The 25,242-nt window shown below is 41.8% G+C and overlaps 1 protein-coding gene across 5 annotated transcripts in view; it reads left to right on the plus strand.

Moving 5' to 3' along the window:
- The window catches only part of KCNC1 (potassium voltage-gated channel subfamily C member 1), a 159,811-nt gene extending 149,458 nt beyond the window's left edge, over window positions 1–10,353 (plus strand). Inside the window, exons 3-4 of one of the 5 annotated variants that reach the window (XM_066633024.1) lie at window positions 6,737–6,925; window positions 10,289–10,353. In XM_066633024.1, coding sequence (XP_066489121.1) covers window positions 6,737–6,925; window positions 10,289–10,353 — 254 coding nt within the window. Of the gene's footprint in view, window positions 1–6,736; window positions 6,926–9,408; window positions 9,546–10,288 lie in introns of those variants that run through there. The other 4 variants (XM_066633025.1, XM_066633022.1, XM_066633023.1 and 1 more) reach the window with 4 other exon arrangements.
- Window positions 10,354–25,242: the final 14,889 nt, after the last annotated feature.

Consider the following 25,242-nt stretch of genomic DNA (forward strand, 5'->3'; position numbering starts at 1 on the left):
TTCCCACACTGTGATCCATGGCTCCCTAGGGAGCTGTGGAAACCAGCCAGGGGCGTCAAGAATCCTCCTGAAAAACCTGCTGCCCTATACAAAGTATAGATTGTAGACCTAGTGGGGAGCCACAGCCAGTAGCTCAAGGGAGTTGCCAGTTGAAAAAGTTAAGGAACCACTAGGTGTAATTACCTGCTCACATTCTAACTTGAATACTTCTGAAGAGATAGGTCTCAACCATTTTTTTAATTATAAGAAAAAAGGACATACTGGTTTGCTTTTTTGTTCAGGGTCAAATTCAGCTTGAATTCCCCCAAACAGACAGTGAATATTAACTTACTTGAAAACCTTTATTCAGTCCAAACTAGACTGTCTCCCTGGAATAAATCAAATAGTGGTTTTTACTCTAAATTTCAAGAGCTCCTCCAATGTATTCCATGCCACAGTAGTTAATAGAGAAACTGATGTCCACAACATTGACTATCACCTGAGTTTGAAACTTTGGCCTTCAGGGCTAAAACATAATCTCTTCGTAATAACAAAATAAATTTAAAATCCTTGAGTTTTTAGAGCCTGCTAATTAATTCACCCCATTCGTGCTGTTATGATTCCTTAAATGTTGAACCTGGACATTCATCCATAGCTTGGTGCCCTGTCAATATTGTGTTGCAAGGAGAGCATTGCAGCTAGTGTGGATATGAATGTGTCTTAACCAGATGAGTTTGGGTGAAAAAAGGACAGCTCTCCAGAGTATGACATCACAACAAGCCATTCCTCTAATGATGCAAATACAGGTTATGTGAGGTGCCATCTGGTCCTCAATAAGTCATTTTCTGTACTGATGTAAAGTGACCTTGCTGCAGTAATACTGGAGTCAGGCTAATTTCATGGATGAAGCCACCAAACTATTTGCACAATAGTTTGTTTGAACATTTTTTAAAACAAAAACCATTCCTTGGAACTCCTTTGCATTTCTCCCCTATTATACTTTGAATCTTGGCTCTAGCAATTCATTGTACACTAGTACTCTACCGCTGAACAAATTATGTCTCATTTGCACATCTATACCAACAAGTGGGAACTTATATGGTCTTAGTTCTTACTCTTGAATCCATTATATAAACTTCAACCAAAGTCTTTCTTGTTGCTCTCACAAAGCAAAACCATTCCTGCTCTCGTGGTCCTTTGCATTCATCCTTGCTCATGAATGGCATCCATCTCATAATCTACAGATCATCATATTACAGTCCCCATTGTCAATTAGCTAAACTGGACTCTGAGTGTGGTGCTGTAAGATCTGAAGTGTTGGCTAGGAGAGGAGGTTGCTACAATCACTGTCTCTCCTAGTTGTACTAATTAGCATACTGCAATCTCCCCAGATATCTAAGTTGTTCTTTGACTATAGCATCCTACTGTGATTTTAGTTTGATTTCATAGGTACAGTACCACTGTGAGTGAGGCTGTAAGTACTGCAAGACCACCTCTAGTTCTGAGGCACATTTTTGGAAGGAAGGAAAGTGCTTCCAGGAACAACATTTTTTCAGGATTGCACTATTGAACCTTTCCAGAGTCACCTGTTAAAGAAAGACTACTTGACCTTCTTATGCTCTCATTCTGACCCCCTGTCTTCAGACGTCAGTAAGTCAACATGTCACCTCACTCCAAGAAACAGTGCCTCTAAATGGTGGTATTGTCTAGGAGGGAGGTCACAGTGTTGGTCAATAAGGTTTGTGAGAGATTATTCCCTGAAGTATCTTTATTGGGACCTACACTTCCTGGAGGGATCCAGTCCAACATGTTGGTGAGTAAATACTCACAGGTAGGTTGGGTTTAAGGGCCTCTGGGTTTAGCATGCAAAGCAAAATTCTATCATCATAAAGTTTGTTAGTATGATGATGACCTCTGCGTGCATTTTAAAATATATAATGAAACAATTATAAAGAATATTTTTTAAAAGATACCACTGATTAAAAAAATGTGTTCTGTTCAACTGTAAAGCTTTGGGATAGCTGCAAATCAACTCAATTGCTGTGCAGGAAGAAATGAATTCTTTTACATGTTCTTCATGTTTCTCTCTCTCTCTTTCTCTTTCTTACTCTTTGTTTTTTTTATTATTGTATGTTGCTTGCAACTTATATATGTTACAGACTGTCACATTTTATATTCTGAAGTTTTTCTTCAATTCCCATCAACCTGAACTCCATATTGGGCAACAGAGGACATTAGAATACAGTTCTTTAAATCCAAAACAACAAGGGATGTCACAGGCTGTAGGTAAACTCCATTGAGGTTGTGACACACAATACCTGATGCAAAGGGTATTAATGCCAAAAGAAAAAGTAAGTACTTGATGCGACATTGGCACTAACTGGCTAAGTTGCTCTCTCTAATGCCGTCTGCATGGAAAACAAGTTAATTTGCATTGCTCTCCTGCAGAAAATTTCCAGAACACATTAGCTTAAGGGATAATTTCGCTCCTGGTTTCCAGATCACTTTCACCATAGCTTTTGTCAAACTCTGACACTCCCAGCTGTACTTACATCCATATTCTCTCCAACCTGTCATATCATCATTTCATCACAAACCATCTGTAGTTTATTGTTATCTTCCCTTGTGATTCTTCTCTGTTATAATTTATGATAAATGTAGACTTTGTGTGCTGGTTCCCCATGTTTAAATGTTTATTTGGAAGTGAATCCCATTGACCTCAATAGAGCTTACTTCCAAGTAAGTATGTTTAGAATTGGAATGTGGTCACCATTCCAAAGCTAAGAACTATGTGTGGGATCCTGTCTTTCTGAATCTCACCCAAACATCTGGCACACATAAATGTCCAGTATCCATATCCAAACATGGTCTGGTGCACAAACGAAATGGATATGTTGCTGAATTAGATCCTGCCTGAAAACATTTGTATGACATTTTCCACAAAGTAAATCTTCGGGGGGGAAAATCAGTTGACAGTTTAGTGTCTTCATTCCTCAAGAGGTGGCGCAAATCCAAGGAGCCTGGGACTGCCTGGGCAATCCAGGAATGAGGTTAGGATCTGGCATAACTACCGAATTCTGGCCCCGCCTCCCACTCCCTGCTTGCTCGCCCCTGGAAACACCTGCCGTCTGCCCTCCCCCCACCCTGAAACACCTCCTCCCCATGCCCCCCCCATATCCTTGCGCCGGCTGAGCTCAGCCAAAGCAAACTCATCCAGCCCAGGGCTCACGTCAGTTCAGGGAGACTGGTGCACACCTGTGCTCTGGCCTATCTCCCCAAAAATGGTGCAAAAGTGCTTTACTGCACTTTTGCACGCCGGCCAAAGGGCACTCAGATATCAAGCTGCAACATAGAGGTTAACAATCTTAACAGCTTTATGCTTTCTTGGTATGCCTAGAGAGATAGCTATAATTTGAATTCTGACAATCCTAAGTGTGTTTACTCAAAAATAGGCCCCGTTATATTCAGTGCAGCTTACTCCCAGGTAATTGTGCATTGGATTACAGCCCAAACCTAGTTTATCTGTACTTCTAGCAAGACTCTTTCTGATTAAAGTGTTCCATTCAACGGATGATAGCAGACCCACATTTCAGATGTCTTTGGGGATGATAAAGTCATATACACACACGGCCCTTTTGCATGTAGCCCTATTGTCAAGAAAGCCACTTCTTCATGGTTCAGTATCCTGCTTCTGGAAGTGACTGTGAATGAAGCCATAAGGAAGGATGAAGCCTTCCATCAGGCTGGTGGGGCAAACTTTGTGGGTCATTCCCACCCAATTAACCCCCACCATCTTCACCAGCCAATAATCAGGAGCAAAAGACCCATGCTATAGGTCTGACTTATGTTGTTGGTTCATTCATAGCCACACTCCCCAGAAGTACTGAGATTGCATCAAGGGAAAATGACTCCCACAGAGCTCCACAGTGCACATATGAAGAGTACTAAAGCATTCTGGTGAGAGATGTTTGCTCTTTTCAAAGATAGGCAAATTATTCCCTACAATAAGCACAGTGATGGGAATGGTGAGAGACCAACATGCATACTTTCCAAGCACATTTTCAGCATCTGGGTAGAAACTAATGACCAGCTGCTCTTTATGTGCCCACCCCAGTAAGTGAGCACTCAGGGCCCAACCCTATACAACTTTCCCGCATCGGTGCAGCCCTGAGGTAGGGGAATAAATGTTCCCATACCTTGAGGAGGCCTCTGTGACTGCCTCCCCACCACAGGATGCAGTCCATACCTCACTGGCATGGCTGCACCGGCACTGGAAAATTGGATCGGATTGGGCCCTTAGTTGTTCTTCCTTAATGTTGTGTGTAAGTCTGGAAGGCTTCTTCAGTGATAGAATTCTGGGGTGTGTGTTCCTTGAATACTTTGATTTACTTTTGTATGGGGTTCAGAAATGACCGGAGCCCATTAAGTGTTGGTGCATGATAGTACTGTAAGCCACATCAAATGCTTTCTAGGTAAAAAGATACATTTATGAGAGCCAAACTGTCCTAAAATCCAATAATTGCATTTCAATTTGTTATTAACAAAAAAATAGGAACTTGTCTACATTATCAGTACCATAGGCAAAACTGGTGCTGCTAACAACTCAACATAGATCTCTTTGAATTCTGTATGCAGCTGTATCCGGTTACATGCATGACATAAGTTCAGGTTTTAGGGCCTGTTTGAGTATGGCAGACCAAACTTGGTTGTACTATAGAGGCTTTCAACAGCAACTGTTACCCTACACATGCCCAATCTTGTCTGAGCTTGGAAGCTAAGCAGGGTCAGGGCTGGTTAGTACTTGGATGGGAGACCACTTGGGAATATCAGGTGCTGTAGGCTTATACCATAGTCTTTTGAGACTGAAGGTTGCCAACCACCAATAGATAAGCCTCAAAATTGCACAGCAGTATGATTTGGCAAGACTCTGCACACATAACACAAAGCAAGCTTTTTCATATTATCTTTGTCTTCCAGATGCTAAACATGCAAAAGGAGTGTTGCAAAACAGTTTCAGCACCTTTCCACTCTGTTAGTTTGTCTCATGCATTCATAAAGATAACACAATGGCTTGTCAAAAGCTCTTCCTTTCTGGGAAAGTAAATGTTTTGTATAGATGTTTTGTATAGATATTAGAAGAGGGAGCTAGGTGTGAGAAATAAGATTGCTGTTGCCCATCTGCTTCAAATGTGCATTCTACGCACAGCCAACACCCATGGTCAGCACATATCTCCAGTTAACATTCCACCAGTCTCCCCACCTCTTTATTCAGTCTGCAGCACAAGTAGTAGGAACTTACTTGATCAACATGGCTGTGAAATCCGTAGGATAGAAGAAGGTATGTTTTCAGATCCTATCTCTTTTTCACAACCACTGAATTTACTGCGTAAGCACCAAATGGGAAGAAACAGACCGTCCTCCCATCACTGACACATTAATAAAGAACAGTTAATAAGAAGGGTGGGAGAATGGAGGGGGAACTCGGAATGAAACTTTCTAATACTGTCTATATATATCACACCCTTCAAATTTAAAGATATAGAATAGTTGGCTAATTATATCTGATATCTTTGATCATTGTACAGTCTCTCTTATTCCATTGGATTGTTTTTGTTGATTGCACTATGAGTCAATAAAAACTACCAACTTTCGTGAGCTGTTAGCATGTGAATTTAGATGTGTCTTGAGAATGAAATAAATAGTTATCCATTTTGCTCTTAGCTTAAGCTTTGTCAGCTCATCCCCCATGTCCTTCCAGCTATCGTTATGTAATAAGCATTGTGCAACCGAGGGTTTGAATACTGCAAATATCTGTGCCATATCACTCAAAAGAAACCTGTGAGCCCTGGAGAAAGGGTTGGTTTATGCCTGGTGATTCCTTCTTGGCCAAAACATCCTGACTGAATTGTGCCATATTTCGAGTATATTTTCAGTATACCAATCTGCACTTTAAAATGTCAGAAGAGCACTTTAAATTTTTTTGAGATTGTGAAGCAAGTCACACAGAGAAAAACTGTCTGTTCTCATGGAAACATGTGGATCAAAATGGACACATTTAACAATCCATTTTCATCATTTGCAATGTACATTTGTTTTCAAATCCCATTGGCTGCTTGATTATCTTGAGATATACATAGCATCCTGTGTTGCCGTTGAAAAAGGCAAACAAAAAAAATTGTTGAAGACAACATCAGCAAATGGATTTTTATCATGAAGAATCCATGGTCTGCTGTCATCTTTCCATTGTGTCCTCTGTGTGTCTGTCTAAAATGTGTGCTACCATTTTGTGTGTTCAAAAATGGATATAAATCAGAAGCAACTTGTGTGAGATTCCCAAGACATGCGTCACAAAAGGTATAACTCAGCCTATCTAGAATATACTCAAATACCACAAAATGAATCCCCATCAGTGCCAATCTCCAAAGTGCTGTGAGTTCTAGGAAGTTTCATAAGAAACTGATAATTCTGGTGCCATCTTACATCATCATGTATCTAATTGCAAACTTCTGCTCACAGAGCTAGTAGCTATTGCTACCCGATTCCTAACAAGCTAACATCCTGTTTCCCCTTTCACTTTATTCCTTTAAAAAAAAGTTAAAATTTAAGTTTGGTGCACACCACCAACATATCTAAGAAAAATGTGCTACCTTTTCTTTCTTTTTCCTTATCACCACATAGCTGTTGAATCTACCCACAGATTACGTTCCAATGAAACCATTCTTAGTGTTTCAATAGCGTTCTGCTTATATGTTTGAAGATTCGAAACTGAATGGGGAAGTGGCCAAGGCGGCGCTGGCAAATGAAGACTGTCCCCACATAGACCAGGCTATGTCACCTGATGAGGGCCTGACCTTTACTCGTTCTGGCACTCGGGAGAGATATGGACCTTGCTTCCTCTTATCAACCGGGGAATATCCCTGCCCGCCTGATGGAGGAATAAGAAAGGGTATGTAGATGAGGTCCTGTAATCAAATAGATAGTAATATAGTTTAAGAGATAATTTACTGGCTAGTCATAGGCTTGTTTTAGATATTAGCTTCTTGTGCTAAAAATAACAGCCTGGTGCCTGCATTTTAAGCTACTAATCAATTCATTGGGGCTAAGAACAGTGGTTCCCAAACTCTTCAGTGTGCGTAACCTTTGAAAGCAATTCTTTTTGTATATATTCAAGATGCACTTGCATCCATCCCCATGACCTTTCCATCCATGTGGCTCTATACGTCAGTTGCCTTCCACACTGTAACTGCAATCCCTGAGTCCATGTGGCTCCAACTCTTCTGTTGCCACAAAACTTTTCAGCATTTTTTTTAGTTTCTGTCACCTGTTCCTTTTCTACCCTCCTTTTCTGTGTGGCTGACAGAGGTGAGGAGTTGTTCAATAGAACATTGACAGTTCCAAGTTTCTTCATCTGTAGGTCACTCCTTGGAAATCTGGGCCTTTACAAATGACAGGCGAGGAATGATGGTCATTGCCATTACAGGATTTTAAAAAACATTTCCCTGGCAAGTGCCATGTCCCATTAAGTACTAATGCCTTGGTTTGGGAACCACTGAATTATGGGGTTGGGAGCTAAAGCTACATCCGCGTGTTATCATATCAAGCAGCTTAGCCTTCCATGTGAGCTTATTTCAGTCAGTGCCAGTAAAGAGTAGTTAGCACTATCTTTAATCTATTCCAATGTCTCCCCAAGACATGTGGGAGCCTCATCTATTGGAACAGTCCATGAACAACAGCTATTTGGATGGAGCAGGCATACTAAAGTCATTATTTGGCCACCTCGGTTTTTGTACGGCACTCAAGTTAAAATTCTAGCACAAGCAGCTTCATAACTGAATGGAATGGCCACCACCCAGGAAGAGGGAGGAGGCTACCTTTTATTTTATTTTGTCCTCCCATGTTCATTTGTATTTACCATTGTTGGCTTTTGTTACTATAGCCTGTTGCTGATCTCCCTAATAACCTAACTTGTATGGCAATGTTGCCGAGACCCATAATTACAATAAAAGCAATTGTAGTTTTTTGTTTTTTTGTTTTAAAAGCAGACCATGGCTTATTTAAGCTTCTAAATAAGTGATGATGAAAATACTTGAATATACATCTGATGAGATTAACAAGTGCATTTTTAGATAAGTTAACAGATATTTCAATTCACATCTACCTAATGTCAGTGTAGTATACATATGCCCTGGTCTGGTAACTTCAGTTCACATGCAGAGGCTCCAGTGTGCCCATGGAGCTTCACATGAGCAGATACTGAACGCTCTGTGGAGCATTCTCAGATATTGAAGAGGATGGGGGAGTCCTTGCTCGTGTTGAGTTTTGGGTGACGTTCCCCCCCCTGCATTTTTTATGACTGTGGCCATAGATTGTAACACTGCATATGAACAACCTGCAGAGACTGTAGGGTGTCAACTCTGGTGTAGGGCATGACCCTATAGAAACTGCAGAATGAATTGCATGATGGTTTTAAAAAAAAAAGGTATAGAATAAATGCCAGTTGTAGAAATAGAGAGCACATGTAATGGTAATTTCAAAGCTTATTATTGATAAGATATAGTAGGATCACTGTACTTTCATGTGAAAGTATCTCTGCTAAAATTGACCTTTGTAGCAAAGTGTTTTATATCTGATTCTGTATTGGATAGGCGTTGGCCATTTTCATTCAACTTGAGCCTTTTGTCAGTTCTTGCTTCAGTGCATTGTGAGACTACTACAAAATGGCACCTCTTTCAGGATGAAAAATGTGCAGTTCCCATGATGCACCTCAACAGGAACCAGGCTCTGCCTGTTGACTGAAAGTAAGGCCAGCTGGCTAAAGAAGTATTAAATGTCAGCATATTGTTGGCCAGTTTGGGGGGTGGGGGGAATATATGTAGAGAGCATCTTAAGTGTTCCAACAGAATTTCATTTCATAGATGGTGTAATTATGTGTATAACTTGCTGAGCTGTTTTTGCGCATGTCTGAAAACTGGCAGAGGGGGGAAAGAAAACAGATGCATGCAAAAAATGCTGTAAACGAACCGAGTAGTATCTCTATAGCAACAGAATAAATGCTCTTGAGTTTTGATGGTTTTTTTTTAAAGATTAGACATCTTTGGGGGTGGCAGGTTGATATTCAGATCATGTGATATGTAAATAGAATGCAGTGCAATGGTATGCAAAAGCAGGATATCCATTCACCTATATTTATTTCAGCTGCTTTATGACACTGCCTACATTATGGTAAGTGGTGTCCATCCAAGAGAGAGGTGTGTGTGTGTGTGTTTTTTTCTCACCATTTTCTTATTGTTTATTTACATGGCCATGTTGCAAGGGATACTACTCTCAGCATGTCAAAGCATGAGGATGCTACTGATGTGGCGACCTTGTTTGACCATTCTGTTGTTGATCCAATGCTGTATTTTTGCATTTTTTTTCTTTTAAACAAAGGTTATGAAATGTCACGGAGCCTTAACAGCATAGCTGGCATAAGTGGAAAAGCGGTAGGATTATCCTCAAAGCCTGCACCCTACAGTTCTCCCAGTCCAATGAGACATTCTTGGTCCCCTATCCCATCCATTTTGTAGCATGGATCAGTAGCAGAGAATGGTCTAAATAATCATAACGGTAATTTAAAAAAAAGGAAAACAAAACAAAATGAAAAGCAATTCTTTCCAATTAGCATATGCTGTATCACAGGTAACACAGATGATGTTTGAAGATCTCATGTCTCTCGGTAGCATCTCATGGGGAGGGTGTTACTACTGGTGTTAGTAACACTTACATTGACAACATCCTTGATAAGCAGTGCTGAGACGACAGTAGTGGGTATTCATAGCTTTGGTGGGCCATAACACTGCATGATATTGGTACATAAGACAATAAGGTGGATGCACAGTGTCGTTTTCTCTACTAGTGCACCATGCTAGTATATGCTTTTCTTTGCTAATGGTGGATCCACTGGCTCTTATGGAATGGGTTAGGCATTTAGTCCACTGCTGAAACTTGCCAACGATTGAAGATTTTGCTTTTCTCAGGATATTTTTGAGCCATAGGAACACTGCAGGAGTGTGAGCAAAACACGCGCAGTAGGATGAAACTTTGCATGGGCGCCTATTCTAAGTTGAAAGCAATAAGATACACTATAGCGAGGTCTCTAGCTGGCTGGCTGGCTGACTGCATGGGAAAAAAACAGTACTGGCAGAGAAGAAAACTGGCTGCCTCTGCATGTAGCTCTTTCTACCTTAGTCCTTCTTCCTTTAAAACACCCAGCTTGATTTGAAAAGCACGGGAGAGAAGCTCAAGTATTGATTATATTCTTTACATGCAGATCTTTGCAAAGAAAGTCCTGTCATTGCTAAATGTATGCCAACAGAGGCAGTCAAAGTGACTTGACATGGAGAGAAGGAGATGGACAATGATGGCTTATAAACGTCTGGGTGGAACTGTGCGGGCATAGAAGACCTCCTCATTTGGACAAACATAATCTCACTCCATGCAAGTTTGCAGGATGATGGTTCTATGCGGTTTCAGAGATACAAGTAGATTTGCAGGCTTTTTCTATGGCCAAAATGTAACAAATGGTAGATTTTTTTTTGTTGTTCCATAGCATGAATTGCATGAAAAACCAACCAACCCTGCAATTGTTTGAGTAACTTTTAAAGGAAAGGGGAAAAGGTGAAGTGATATATTTTCTTTTAAAGCTCTTTACTTTTACATACATTGTTGTAGCCAAAATGTAAAATGTTTGAAAAATTGTACATTCCTTTGCTATGGATTGCTTCTTTTTGTATACAAGATAAAAGAGAGTTAATGGTTTTAAAAGTGCACTCAGGCGGTCATATTGACCATGCCTTCGTAAGCTCATCACACCTACATGAAAAACAAAAACTTTTCATCCAACTAGAATTGTGTAAACTGTACAAACAACCTTCTTTTCCTGTCTGTTTTTGTTGGCATGCTTGTGAAATATGGGACCACTCTTGGACCTGATGGCAACAGCTGGTCTAGTCTTATGGTTATGTTGTACTTTATTGGTGTATAGATCCAATGTGAAGACCCTTCATGACAAATTGTTCATATTAAGTAATCAGTAAACAAAAAAATGTTCTTTTTTTTTTAAGAAAAAAAAAAAACCTGGGACTTAACAATACACAAATCAGGAAGTTACTCAAGTACAAACTTGTCTCAAAGTTTAAGAAACAAGACAGTGGCATTGTATGCAATTTAGTACTTCTGAGTAAAATGCATGCATAATGTTATGCAAAACCATTCTAGCATGAAATAAATTTTGTATCATGGTTTCAATGCCTGCTGTACAGTGTAAATCAGAAGCGATCAGAGGTTTCCAGAGACATGTTTCTGAAATTGGTGAATCAATACGAGCCGCCAAGTGGAAATATAAGAGAGAAGAAGCTGGCTTTTGCTGTGCTTCTAAAATGGTAAAATTTGTGAGTGCACAATGAACCGAGCCCCCAAATCCTTGATACAACTCTTGTCTTCAGTCTTCACAGCACTAATAAATATAACAAATGGAAGGTAAAACGTAGTTCTGTAGGTCTCTCTTTCTCTCTCCCCTTTCCCCCCTTAATAATAAAAGTTTGGCTTTTTAGTTGAAAATGTGAGTTTGGGTTTTCTTACTTCTGTGGTTCTCTTAAATTCTTCCCTTCACAATGACAGCTTATTTCCTGAAAAATGTTAAAAAGGTTCTAGAGTAAAATGACTCCAGGATGTAGTGAACTATAACTTAATGTGCCAGGTTGGATCCAAGGATACAAAGATATTGATAATTTGTCAGAACCATTCTTGTAGCTAAAGCACTCCAAAGAAAGTACTTTTAAGAGTTCAAATCCACTGATGTAGCTGACAGTGTAACAGACCTGGCAGCTTTTCAGGAAGTCTTCTATAACTGCAGGTGAATATGAGAAAACACGGAGAACTTTGCTGGATAAAACTTGAGAAGAACATCAAGATGACCAGGGACAACAAGTCTAGCAGCGATGGTAAGAACTGTGTTAAAGCACAACAGCATATTCTGTCTCTTCCTCTCCGAGTGCACCAGAGCATTCTGCTCCTACAGATGAGTTATGAATATGCCAAATTGAACTGTACATTCCTATTTAAAATATATGAGGGCTGAGCTACATAAGACACATCCGTACCCATATATTTACAACTGCAGGGTGAATAGCAGTGTTGGAGGGCAGTGGAGAAAATGGCATGGGAGGAAGGATGAATACCCTTCTCCCATTGCCACTGGTCTGATCCATATTCAAAGTTCTTCCCTCACTGCTGCTGTTTTAAAGTAAAAAATGAAGTCAGGAGCATCCAAGAAAGATTTCCCAAATAACATGTAGTTTGGTCTTAACAGCCATCTAGGCACATGAGCTTGACAATGTGGTTATGGAGATGTGATTGGTTATCAAGAAATAACTCATTTTTCCCATTTTTTTTCTTTGAAGTAATGCTCTGAAAGATGGCTATAGCCTTTTTGAAAAGCACATTGGGGATCCAGAAGCAGATTCTTTTTTTTTTTTTTTTTGTATTTTGAGCCCTGGAGACAAGTTTGCCCACATTCTCTTAGTGCCATAAAATAATTGCCCTTGGTAATAGTCCCAGCTGATGAATCCTATACTGTACAGGTGTTCTCATATGCAGTACTGTGTTCAGAGGAATCTCTTGCTCTTCAATAACAGCTTGAAACTCAAGTTCTGAAGTGACTGAGATTCTAAAGCAGGAGTGGTCAACCCCCAGCAGGCCACAGGCCACTTTTTACATACATAATCTTGAATGTTCCACTACACCTTATTTCAGCCCTCTCCAGACCTGCTTGGGTGGTTTTGCTGCCACTTCATCAGGCAAGTCTCCGCTCTGCTATCTTTGCCCTGTCCTTGCCCTTGTTGCTCCATTTCTGAGCTTCGAGCTGGGAGGAGCACTGTGCACTCCCATCCATAGAGCCTTGTGTCAACCAATGTGGCCATGACAGGTGATTTGGTGAGTGTCACTTTGAAAGTGTCCATGTGCCACTAGTGACATGCATGCCGTGGATTGGCCACCCTAGATGGAAGCAAAGCTGTGAGTTGAAACCTGAATCTCCAATAATTTAGATCAGAGGACGAGGGTTCAATTTAAAGAGCAAAAAAAGTGCATGGGTGGGGAGTGTTGAACTATCCCCCACCTGTGGCTTATCTCCTCCCCAGCTGCGCTTCAATTCAGTACTAGAAGTGAGCAGGCTGAGAGACAACCACAGGGAAATAAATTTCAGCAACATGGCTCAGCAAACCTCACCTGCTTTTCCCCATTAAATTCGACTCCAATGGTTGTGGGAAATGCAGGTTTAAGCATGTGAATCTGCCACTGTCATGTAATTTGAACCTGATCTTGCTAGCAGGAGCTTGTAGACAAAAATTAGCTGGAGCTGTTTCAGGACTTATCACCTGTTCAACATGGGAGTATTATAACAGAGGTATAATATGTCAAACAGAGGTAAACAAAGGAAACAGCCTAATTCAAATGCATCCATCTTGAAGAGCGTCTGAGGATTTAATCTGAAAACAACTATTTGTTCCATTGTGACATATTCTAATTGTTCTGATATAATTTGTGCTTCCATCCCATTCTCATTTTTTAAAATCCAAAATCTGGCAGCATCTCTACCCTAGTCAGTAACTTTGAGGTCAGTGTGTAGTGGTCTCATTGCTTTTCCCCCTCTTTAACAGGCGCTTATATTCAGGCAAAGACTTAACGTTTTTATCTTTATGATCTTCTGAAGATCCAACATTACCAGCTACGTAGTATGTGCACATCCTGTTTGCCATCATATCACTCTCATCTTAATGTCACATTTTGACAAGGCATCCTTGTGTTAACAGGGGGCTTCTTGCTTGAAACATGGAGGCGTCATGGGCTAAGATTTTATGTGTCTCAGGGGATCCAATTTTCTTTTGACATAGATCTGGGACAAATAATACATTTTCAATCTTTGTTTCCAGGTCCAAATCTCATTGCAACTACCTCACTAATACATCAGGCATATACGCCTCTTCCACACTGCCTGTAAAAGATGGATTTGTGAAAGTCTGTTGAGAGTAGCTGATGATCATGCTCTAAGGTTTGACTCACTATGGCATTTCAAAAGAAAAGTGCAAGGATTCTAGCATAAACTAAAATATGCAGTGTACTGTGCTATCTCCCCTCTGGGAAGAAAATGCATAATGGTCATAGGACATGACTGAAAGGCAGGCTCATTTCCCAGACTTAAGTCCTCGTATTATTGTGGACATCTGACTAAAATCTGATCATCTGCTGCTAAAATTCCCAATTTTTTAAAGAGCTAATATCTTGGATATTAAAATTGGTTAACATTTGTGTGCAGTGCAATCCTAACTGCATGTTTCCGCCTCCTCACGAGCAAGCCATGCCAGTGCACAGAGGTGCGCATTCCAGAGCATGGGGAGGGCGGGCGGTGGGCGGACCTGGAGTCAGAAGACTGGGGAGCAGGAGGTAGGGTTGGGACCCAGCAGTTATGCTGGGTCCCAACCCCCATTCCCAGGGAGTTCGGAGTGGTTTCAAGCCTCTCTGCTCTCCTCGGACTTGCGCCACCTCAAGAGGTGGTGCAAGTCCGAGGAGACCCATTGGAGCCAGGGGGGCTTACCCGCAGGTAAGGGAAAATGTTTCCCCTTACCTCTGGCTGAGCCACTTTGGGCACCTATCCTGCGCTGGATACAGCGCAAGCCTCTTGGCTTGCCTGTTCCAGCACAAGATAGGATTGTGCCCTTAGTATCTTTTGTGTAAATAATTTCTGTACAAAATTACGGGTCATTTTACAGTATTTTGATAAAATTAAAAGAATCACATTATAAGATTCTTTAAAACCAGAATGTGTCCTCTTCTAGGTAGAGTCAATAGTATTCAGCCAGAGCAAGAGTTCAAGGCAGTGGCATGAACCCAGGCAGATTACCAGGATCTTGGCCAGTTCCAAGGAGTGGCAGGAGTTTGGAAAGACAATGGTCTGAACAGGAGGTTAGTACCTTGGAGAGCTCTGAAGGTAGATAAGGAAGAATAGGAGCTCAGGGAATGTTTTTATAGCAATTGTAACTTGTTAAGGTAGTTGTTTCTGTCTTTCTGTCTGTAATGGATAGTGCCTTGGCTAGTTTTTGCAGGCATGTTCACCAGCAGTGTTGAAGCACTGTCTTGATTTACAGGGTCTTTTAAGAAATCCACTGAATCAAAGAAAAGGCAGTGCATTGCCTTCTAGACTTGGAGAGGATGTGGGGTCTGGCTCCTATAATTCCCCCTATGCAAGGGACTCAGATGGAGTAGAAATGTCCAAGCCCCTTTGAAATACCCATTTGGGTATTTAAAGCAGGATATAAATTTGTAAATAAGTAAATAAAAGAAAGAAAGATCTGTGGTGAGGGCATTCCCTCCCCCAGTCTGTCTTGTCTTTCATCAACCATCTTATTTTCAGATGACATGGGCGGAGGGCGGGGGTGTTGAAATATTTTATTAGTATTTTCCAAGAAAACAAATCCATTCAGAATTATCATCTGTACCTCCAGTTGATGACTTAAGGTGAGCCAATGCCAGAGCTACGGCCCAAGCTGCAAGCAGTTCTTGCAAGTTCTTGGAAAGGTTCATTTTCAGTCAATTTTTTTGCCTGTGTTAAAACATCTGTTAGTGTATGTTTAGAACTTGGTAAACATTATCCTTTGTAGCACCTTTTGTTGTGAAAATCCCTTTTATATTTTTTGCTTATTTTTCACCTATTTTGAAATTTTCTGTCCACCCCCAGCAGCTTTTGTGAAGCCTTAGCATCCCGATGGGGCTGCTGAATCATCTAGATGTAGTATCCATTGTACTGTCTTCATGGTTTATTGTTTATCTTCCTCTTCAACTGACCCTAAAGGATCCTCGTGTAAGCCAGCTCACTGGACTGTGAAGTTCATCCAATTTCCACGAATGGGAAAGTCAAGAGCTCAGGTGACACTCCCTCTTAATCCAATCCCACAAAGAATGGTTCATACTCACATGGTTCATAAAGGCAAGGGCACTCACCCACCTTTGTGCATTTTTCTAAATTTGATGTTAGGAGTATCTGGTGCTCCACATGGGTCATCAACCCATTCTGCAGCTAAACAGTGGGTGCTGGAACCAGGAACCCGGAATAGTGTGAGTTAGGGAAGTGAGAGAAGGGAAAGTTTTACATGCTGCTTTCATTTTAACATCCTTGCCAACTCTTGCTTCTATGCTCTTTCTTTTTTCCTTTTGGTGTTTTAATTCATGACTTGTTCTTTATCCTTGCATCTCTCCCTCCATTGCTTTGATAGTTTACTACTGTTGAATAAATGTCTTGTATTTTTACTGTTTTACATACCTGGTCACAGTTTACAAAAGAGGAAACAGATTCCCACAAGTTCCCGGACTTCCCACATTGCATAAAATTTTGATTTAAGGAGATTTCCTGGATTTTAGGACTCCCTGTTAATGCAGAGGTTTGTTTTCCTGTGGTGGAATCTCCCTGTCTAAACTCTCTAGCTTCGAATTGAAGCAACAAACTACCATTTCCCAGTTCATTTCCAGTTTATCCAGATAAAAAGGTGAGGCAGGGAGGTGAGCGCCTGGCACTAGGACTATAACACCATCATCCTTTGCACCTCTTCTCAGATTTTTTTTTTAGCACTTTGATGGCTTAAAATATCAGAGGTAGTATTACTGGCAGTACAAAGAAGTATGTGAGTTTGAATGAGTGTGAGTGTGTAGAGTGTAAGTACCATATTGGATGCACATAGTATCTTTTCAAAAGCTATAATGATCTGCTTTTAATCTACATAAAAGGTTGTGCCACATGTTGTCATCTGTTAAACAGTATAGAATTTAATACTTAGAAAAGGTAACCTGTTTTAGGGCCCAATCCTAACTGTGTGCAATGCCAGCACAATCTGCATTCCATTAACATAGCATGCTTTGCAGCTGTTACAAATGCAACTCTGCTGGAGAATCCAGAATGGGGCAAGGTAGGTGGAATAGGATGGCAATTGGGTTGGAGAGGGGAGTGGATTGGGCCTGGAAAGGGGAGCAGCAGTAGCATCCACCGAATCCTGACCACCTTCCCAGATCAGATCCACCTTCATGGGTAAGTGCCAATTTGCGTGAGTGATATTGCTGGCACAGGTCCAAGTTGACCCACTTGGCAATAGGAGCTTACCCGGGAGCAAGGGAACATTCCCTTACCCAGAGGTCTTCCAAGGCCAAAACTCCCCTGTGGGATTCAGCAGACTCTGCATTGGTGCCATAGCATTGCTGTGCAGGGAGTTTCAGTATACTGGGCTGTTAGTAAAAATAGAAACAAGTGAGAAATCAAACAAACATATTGAAGTCAAAATGATAGCCCTTTATTGATGCATGGGAGAAAAAATGCAAAGGGATAGACCTGTACAGACTACTTTTCACCTGCATCACCCTGAATTTCAGCAGACCTAGATAAAATTTCAGCAGACCTAGCTTTGCCCAAGATTGTGTGAGCATTTAGCTCATGTATAGTGGCTTTAGAATCATGCAATGAAGTTCCTTGGTGGTTTGCAACTTTCATTGCCTAGTGTAATTGTGGAGGCATGGAATAAGCACAATCTTAGCATTAGTCTTGAAAATACCTGGTTTAATGTAGTCATCTTTAAAATATATGGAGAATAATATATAGTATTATATCTATATCTAAAAGAGTTATACTCAGCAGCTGTCCCACATAATCTTGCCTCTGCCATCCAGAGTCAGCTCTGAGCTTTACAAAGGTTCTCAGGCTGAGAGGTGGTGCTGGCATTACATACAAAAGAGGAAAGTAGAAGTGTGAGTGAGTCACATTCTTGTTTCCTTCATTTCTGCTGTAACTGCTGTAGTGAAGATAAATAAATCCCTCACCCATCCTGATATCTCCAGGTCTCCCTCTTTCCAGATTTGATGAGTGAGATGCATGAATTCCACTTTGTACATTACAGTACGAGAGGAGTTGCATTCCTGCTTTGCCTGCTCCTATGTAACATCTCAACTGGCTCTAAGGCCAGAGACAAAGGGGAACTCCAGGCACCTTAGTTGTAAGATCTAGGACAACAGATGACACAATCAGGAGGCCACTTTCAAAATGAGAGATTGAATACGGCAAGGAAGGCCCTCACTTTGGGAAATTTTGACACACATGCCGTGTGACAAAACTGGGCTTTTAACGTACAGATCAAAACCACCATCTTCATTTATGCCTGGAAGGCTACAGGAACCCTATGCAAAGAAGAAAATTACTCCTTATGAGCCTGACCTCTGTTCCCAGTCCTAATGAGGAGGCTATTAACCAGCTGCAATCTGAATAAGGACTGCAAAAAATTTGATTGCGGTTTAAAGCTGCAAAGCAAACTGTAGACAGACTTCAGGCGCACAACAACTGCTTTCTTTTTATGAGAAACCAATGGTCCACCGACCAGAGCCATGGGGAAACTAGTTGCTGGGGAAGTGGAACTAGTTAGAAGATGGTGGCTTGGTAGTGAAGCCAATTGCTTACTGCATCCCACGTACCTTAGACAGCAATAACAATATACAATATGGATCTGTGTAAACAATATCGATCTAAAATTGGTCAGCAGAGCTGCACAAAGACTTGGTCAAAAGCAACCAGATAATACTTATCTTTTAAATGTAGCAACACTGAGACAGAGAGAGAAGCAAGGTCAACCATGGCAGAGAAATTTTTTAATTGGTAATTAAACTTGCTATTGCTAAACAAGTAAGGCCCTTATTCTATCAAGGTGTTGCACTGCTGAAACTAGTGTTCCGACAGCACAAAGCACTTTACAGCAGCATAGAACCCAAGATGCAGCCGCTTGCTGCTAGGCTACTGCCACAGTGACTAGCAGCCAATGTTCCTTCTAATTTTTCACACTGCTGAGCAGATCCCTTCAGGTACTGCGCAGCGCTGCCTCTGGAGCACTGGCGATGACATCACAATTACTGCTGACTTCTGGGAAGCTGAGCTCTGAGGCCACACATCTTAGCAGTAACAATGGACCCTCTGCTTTCAAGAACACACTGACAAGCCAGCCTGGCCCCCATCATCAGCAAGAGGAGGAGCAGTTAAAGAGAGCTTGTTTTCCTCTACTGGGCCTGAAAGCTGCTGTTCCAGCTGCCAGTTTCCCAGAGAGGGCTATGGTGAATGGAAGCACACTCATCTCTACCATTAAACTCGGGGGGGGGGGGTGCTGAGTTGTTTTCATATTATTTGTAAGCTGTGTTGGGGCCTATTTTAACTGAAAGGCAGGTGTCTATATCTTCTAAATGAATATAATTTAAATTCTGTAGCAGATTGACTCACAATCTGTACTGTCATCCAGCAAAGGCTCTTAAGTTACAGAAAGCAGACATCATTTTAGAAAGGAAGAAATTGATCTTCCTTCAGTAGAACCATATCCATCTAAATGATTACCCAAATCTCATCATTGTAGTAGCTGAATATCCTTGACGATCCCCTGTATGACCACTGGGACAGTTAAAGGCTTTTGAAAAATACATAAAGGGACACTTATTTGCACATAGCAGATTAACACCCTTTGCAACTTCAGAGAGGAGATCTATGGGCTTTTTTTTCTTTTCAGGGACCAGCATGACACATGATGTATGGCAGAAGAACTCAGCAAGAGGCAGCCAGGAAAGTGGTTTCTATTATTCCCTCACTCCAGAAAAGATTCTAGCTAATGACACTGTAATAAGAATCAAGCATAATGGCCATTAATCTGGAAGAAAATGATTTTTCACATAAATTGCCATCTCTCTCTCTCTCTCTCTCTCAAATTTCATAGGCACAAAGAAAATACAGTCACTGAAAGAAATTGGTTGTTAGGACAAATGAGCATACAGGAACGCAAACGAAACAGGGCGGAGATAAAGGAAGAAAATTCAAAAATGAGAGGAGAACTGTATAGGGAAAAGGATGCCTTGAAGCAACATGTGATCTTTTTCCTCCCCCCCCCCCCAAGTGAAGCAGTGATTTTTCTTTTATATCAAACAGGCCATCATACCATTTCAGGTTCCACACCACTGATAGAGTTTCACAGTTCTCATTCATAGCTGAAAGTACCACAGGCAGCCTTTTGCAGGGTCATTTATCAGGATAAAATACTGGACACCTATGATGCTGCTGTAATCTCTTGTGTAACAATTGGGTGGGAGAGTGTGGAACAGGAAGTCTCCCAGACTGATCGTACTAGCTTTTAATGCCTTGTCAGCTTCCCCAAAGCAAATACCATACACTTGCAGCTCTTCAGAAAAATGCGGTGCTAGCCAGCGGCAGACCAAACAAAAAAACCCCCATATTTCTTTTTCTAGTCCCAGTCTAAACTGCAAAATTCTTTTTTCTACAACATCCTCCCTGCCCCCCCCCCCCAGGTACACATGACCTATGTTCCTAGCTGTAGGAAGATCAACTGACCATCCGTGCTCAGTGAAAGCATTTGGTAGCAAACTACACAAAGTCCTTGGAGGATTATAATATCTTCATTGGCTACAACATTACTATAAGAAAGCAACATACAGGAGGCTCACTTGCTTCTTTGCTTGCACACAACTCAGTTGCTCTCATGGCACAGAATTTTGAACACTGGTCAGTCAGAGATGACTTCATTTGTGCATTTTGTCCTCATGCTGCTTCCTACCATAGGCACCCAGGCAAAAGGGCTAGAATGTCTCTTTTTTAAGCAGGGTATCTCCAGATGTTAAGTCAGCTAAAAGCAGGTCTCATGGCTATCCCTAAAAATAAGAATAACTTCACAATTGTGCCAGACCATGTAGTATGAACACTATGCAAACACAAATAAGCCCCAGTATCCATCTAAAGTTTCTATGGATGCAATCTTATGTAGGTAAATGCGCTCAGATAGCACCTATTATTGGGTTTCTCTTCTTTATTGGGAGTCATCTTTTGTGCGGAAACGTATTAAAGATGTGCATGGTGTAAACATGGATACAATGCTGGAGAGATTGCCTACCTGATCATATGATAGTGTGTATATGCACCCATAGGCGTGATTATGTAACTGAAAACCCTTTTTAAACAGCAATTTGTGTCTTTTTAAGATTCTAAAATGATTCTATATGTTCTGAAACAAAGATTACCTTGAAAATGTCAGACTTGATCCAAGCCTGTATTGAAATTATTATTAAAGTGATGGGTGAAAGTGATGGGTTATAGGGTTATAGCAGCCATTGTCAACCACTGTGCCGTGGCACATTGGTGTGCCGTGGGTGGTCCACAGGTTTGCCACAGGAAGTTGGGAGAAGGCCATTTATTAATAGGGCCAATGGGGGTTGTGAGCCTCCCACTGACAACACTATGCGCCTTGTCAATTGTCAAAAACCTGATGGTGTGCCTTAATAATTTTAGTGCCTTGTCAGTGTGCCATGAGATGAAAAAGTTTGAAAATCACTGGGTTATAGGGACTTTCCCTAACATAGTATATACCGGAGTGCCCAATATGTTGATTGTGAGCTACCAGTCGATCTCGAGGCGAAATGAGTCGATTGCAGGCTTCTCTCCCATCCATGCATCCCTAGGAGTGAGCCCTGGCAGGCTTGCGAGCCCAGGGAGCGAACCCAGGGAGCCCAGGGAGTGAGCCCAGGGAGCGAGCCCAGGGAGCCTAGGGAGCGAGCCCGGGGAGCCTAGGGAGTGAGCCCAGGGAGCCCAGGAAGTGAGCACCTGGCAGGCTCCTCCCTGAGAGGAGCCGCTGGCAGGCTTCTCTCCTGTCCACGCATCCCTGGGAGTGAGCCCCATTGACTCTACTGGGGCTGACTTACCTTTCCCCTGTTTTTGCACTGGTATGTATGGAGATCTGCCCCCTCAACTTCCATCTGTTGGTTCTGTGTGCAAGGGGTTTTGCACTGGTCTTGCTGTGATGTCTATATAGAGATCTTCCCTCCCCCACACCTTTCCCCTGTTTTTGCACTGATCTGTATAGAGATCTGCCCCCCCCCCAACTTCCATCAGTTGGTTCTGTGTGCAAGGGGTTTTGCACTGGTCTTGCTGTGATGTCTATATAGAGATCTTCCCTCCCCCACACCTTTCCCCTGTTTTTGCACTGATCTGTATAGAGATCTGCCCCCCCCCAACTTCCATCAGTTGGTTCTGTGTGCAAGGGGTTTTGCACTGGTCTTGCTGTGATGTCTATATAGAGATCTTCCCTCCCCCACACCTTTCCCCTGTTTTTGCACTGGTCTGTATAGAGATCTGCTCCCTCCCCGACTTGTATTGGAATCGAGGAAGATCTGGTGAGGAGGTAGATGTGGTGTCAGCAGTGGCCCCTTTAAGGGTAAGACCTGGGCATCCAGCAGAGCGTGCTGCACAGCTACAGCCACTTGAAGGCAATAGGGCCCTCAGGGATATAAGAGCACCTGAGGCAGGAAGGGCTCCACTTATTTATGTGAGTCAGCCTTTTCCTACAGGAAGATCATTAAGTCCAAGTACCATTCCACCATGACTGATGAACATTTGGAAGTGTACTTGAGGCTGGCTGTCAGCAGCTACTGTCCGGACTATGCATCCTTGGCTGATTCACTTCAGTGCAAGTCATCAAAGTAAACTCAAGTAATTACAAAAAATGTTTATAGTTAATTATGTTGTGTTGTGCAATATTGGCTCATGCGGTTATGCAAGGTACACCAACATACATTGTACACATAAATGTTATATGTTATGATGGCGCGAACATTTTAAAAAAACTCTGGTAGATCTCCGGGCCTTGCTGGGTTTCAAAGTAGCTCTCGAGCCAAAAAAGTGTGAGCACCCCTGGTATATACTAAAAAGGTGATGAGACAAGCTAATGGTACAAATGAGGGGAAGATGAAACTTACAAAGTATGTGGAAAATCAAGTAATTTTCTGATTTCCAGCAATCTCAGGAGCTTTTCACACCAATGCGGTGTCTATCCAGAAAACAAGGAAAATCAGAAAAGGGAAAAATCTGTTGGAGGAGGTCTTATTAATAGCACTACAATACACTATGCTTGTAATGTAGGACAGTTCACTTACAGCATAGTCCTACGCATGTTTATTGAGAAGTTAGTTCCGTGAAACATATTCCTTGGTAAGGATGCATAGGATTGCAGCCTTAATCTCTCTTTTTTCCCCCATTGATGAAGTGTGGATATTAGTGCTTCCTTGCTGCAGGGAAAGCTTTGGTGAAGACAAATGGCATTAAAGAAAAAGGGATGTCCATATAGCAACATAGAGGAAGACAAACAAATATCCACAGTAAGTACTATATTCAGCAAGGCCACATAAAGAGCTCAACTGAGTTGCTAAGATAAACATGGCATTTTCTTCCTTTATGATTTTTTTTCAAAGATAGATTTGTGGATAGATTTTTGGAACGCCATGGGTTTAAGGCACTCAGCAGTAGGTTGACACATACAACACCAATTACTGAGAACCAGAATGGTGCAGTGCCTAGAGCGTTCAGTGTGAATGTGTGCCCAATTTCATATCCAAGCTCAGCTATAAAATTTGCTGGATGGTTTTGGAAAAGTCATCAATCTGAAACCTAATCTACTTTTCAGAACTGGTTCTAATGTTTTAGCTCCCTGAGCTCCTTGGAGGAAGAAGGGTAAGATGCAAATGTCTCAAATACATAAATACAGAGACTAGGGGCACAATCCTAACCAGGTCTACTCAGAAGTAAGTCCTATTTTGTTCAATGGGGCTTACTCTCAGGAAAGTGTGGTTAGGATTGCAGCCAATTACTGCTTTCTTCCATTTGGATCCAATAAATTAGTGGTTCTCAAACATTTTAGAGGCCCTGGAGGCTGCTGCCTGATTTTTAAATGCTAAGGAGTGTAGCTATTATGGGGATTGGGCAGCAGTCGTCCCCCACCCCCCTGTAGCAAATTGTTCAGCCTTGATGCATAATCCGTCGTGTCAGTTTTGCAAACCATCAAAAATTGGGTCCCAACCCACTGATGGGTTCCAGACGTACAGTTTGAGCTGCAATAATCATTCCAGCAATTTTGACAGTAGAGTACAGTTTGACACACACTTTGTCTACATGGGAAATAAAATACTGAGCACATCTGACTTTAAATTATCTGAAAGTGCCAGATTCTATTTTTTCCTACAGCCTGAAGTCCACTGGCCTAGAGGTCACCTTTAAAGTTTTTTTTATTGAAAGTTACATTATTAGAACAACCTTTTTCCCTCAGCATCAGCACTGGGCAACGTACCAGGTTCTCCTTTACTGAAAGATAATAAAAATGTCTGTTTACTATAGTAAGTTGCATTGCTGCTTGCTCAGCCTTTTGTAATCTTGTGTTATGTCCTTGTCACTTTGTGCTCTTTGCCTCCTACATGCAAGATTCTTATGTTAAAAAACCATCTGCAATGAAGTAGAGTTAAGTGGCAGCTTTTGACCTTACCATATATCTAACTATAGACTTGGATATTTGAGGTCCACATATTAATCTTTCTCTTGATACTGAGCTAAACAAACGCATCGCTAAAGCAGCTACCACATTTTCCAGACTCACAAAGAGAGTATGGTCCAACAAGAAGCTGACGGAACATACCAAGATCCAGGTCTACAGAACTTGCGTCCTGAGTACACTTCTGTACTGCAGCGAGTCATGGACTCTTCGCTCACAACAGGAGAGGAAACTGAACGCTTTCCACATGCGCTGCCTCCAACGTATCCTCGGCATCACCTGGCAGGACAAAGTTCCAAACAACACAGTCCTGGAACAAGCTGGAATCCCTAGCATGTATGCACTGCTGAAACAGAGATGCCTGCATTGGCTTGGTCATGTCATGAGAATGGACGATGGCTGGATCCCAAAGGATCTCCTCTATGGAGAACTCGTGCAGGGAAAGCGCCCTACAGGTAGACCACAGCTGCGATACAAGGATATCTGCAAGAGGGATCTGAAGGCCTTAGGAATGGACCTCAGCAGATGGGAAACATTGGCCTCTGAGCGTCCCGCTTGGAGGTAGGCTTTGCAGCATGGCCTCTCCCAGCTTGAAGACACACTTGGCCAACAGACTGAGGCAAAGAGGCAAAGAAGGAAGGCCCATAGCCAAGGAGTCAGACCAGGGGCAGACTGCACTTGCTCCCAGTGTGGAAGGGATTGTCACACCCGAATCGGCCTTTTCAGCCACACTAGACGCTGTTCCAGAACCACCATTCAGAGTGCGATAGCAGAGTCTTTCAAGACTGAAGGTTGCCAACAGCATATTAATCTATTCTAATTTATTTTTCAAAAGCTGCAT

Source organism: Tiliqua scincoides, chromosome 1, assembly GCF_035046505.1.
Source record: "Tiliqua scincoides isolate rTilSci1 chromosome 1, rTilSci1.hap2, whole genome shotgun sequence".
Taxonomy (NCBI): domain Eukaryota; kingdom Metazoa; phylum Chordata; class Lepidosauria; order Squamata; family Scincidae; genus Tiliqua; species Tiliqua scincoides.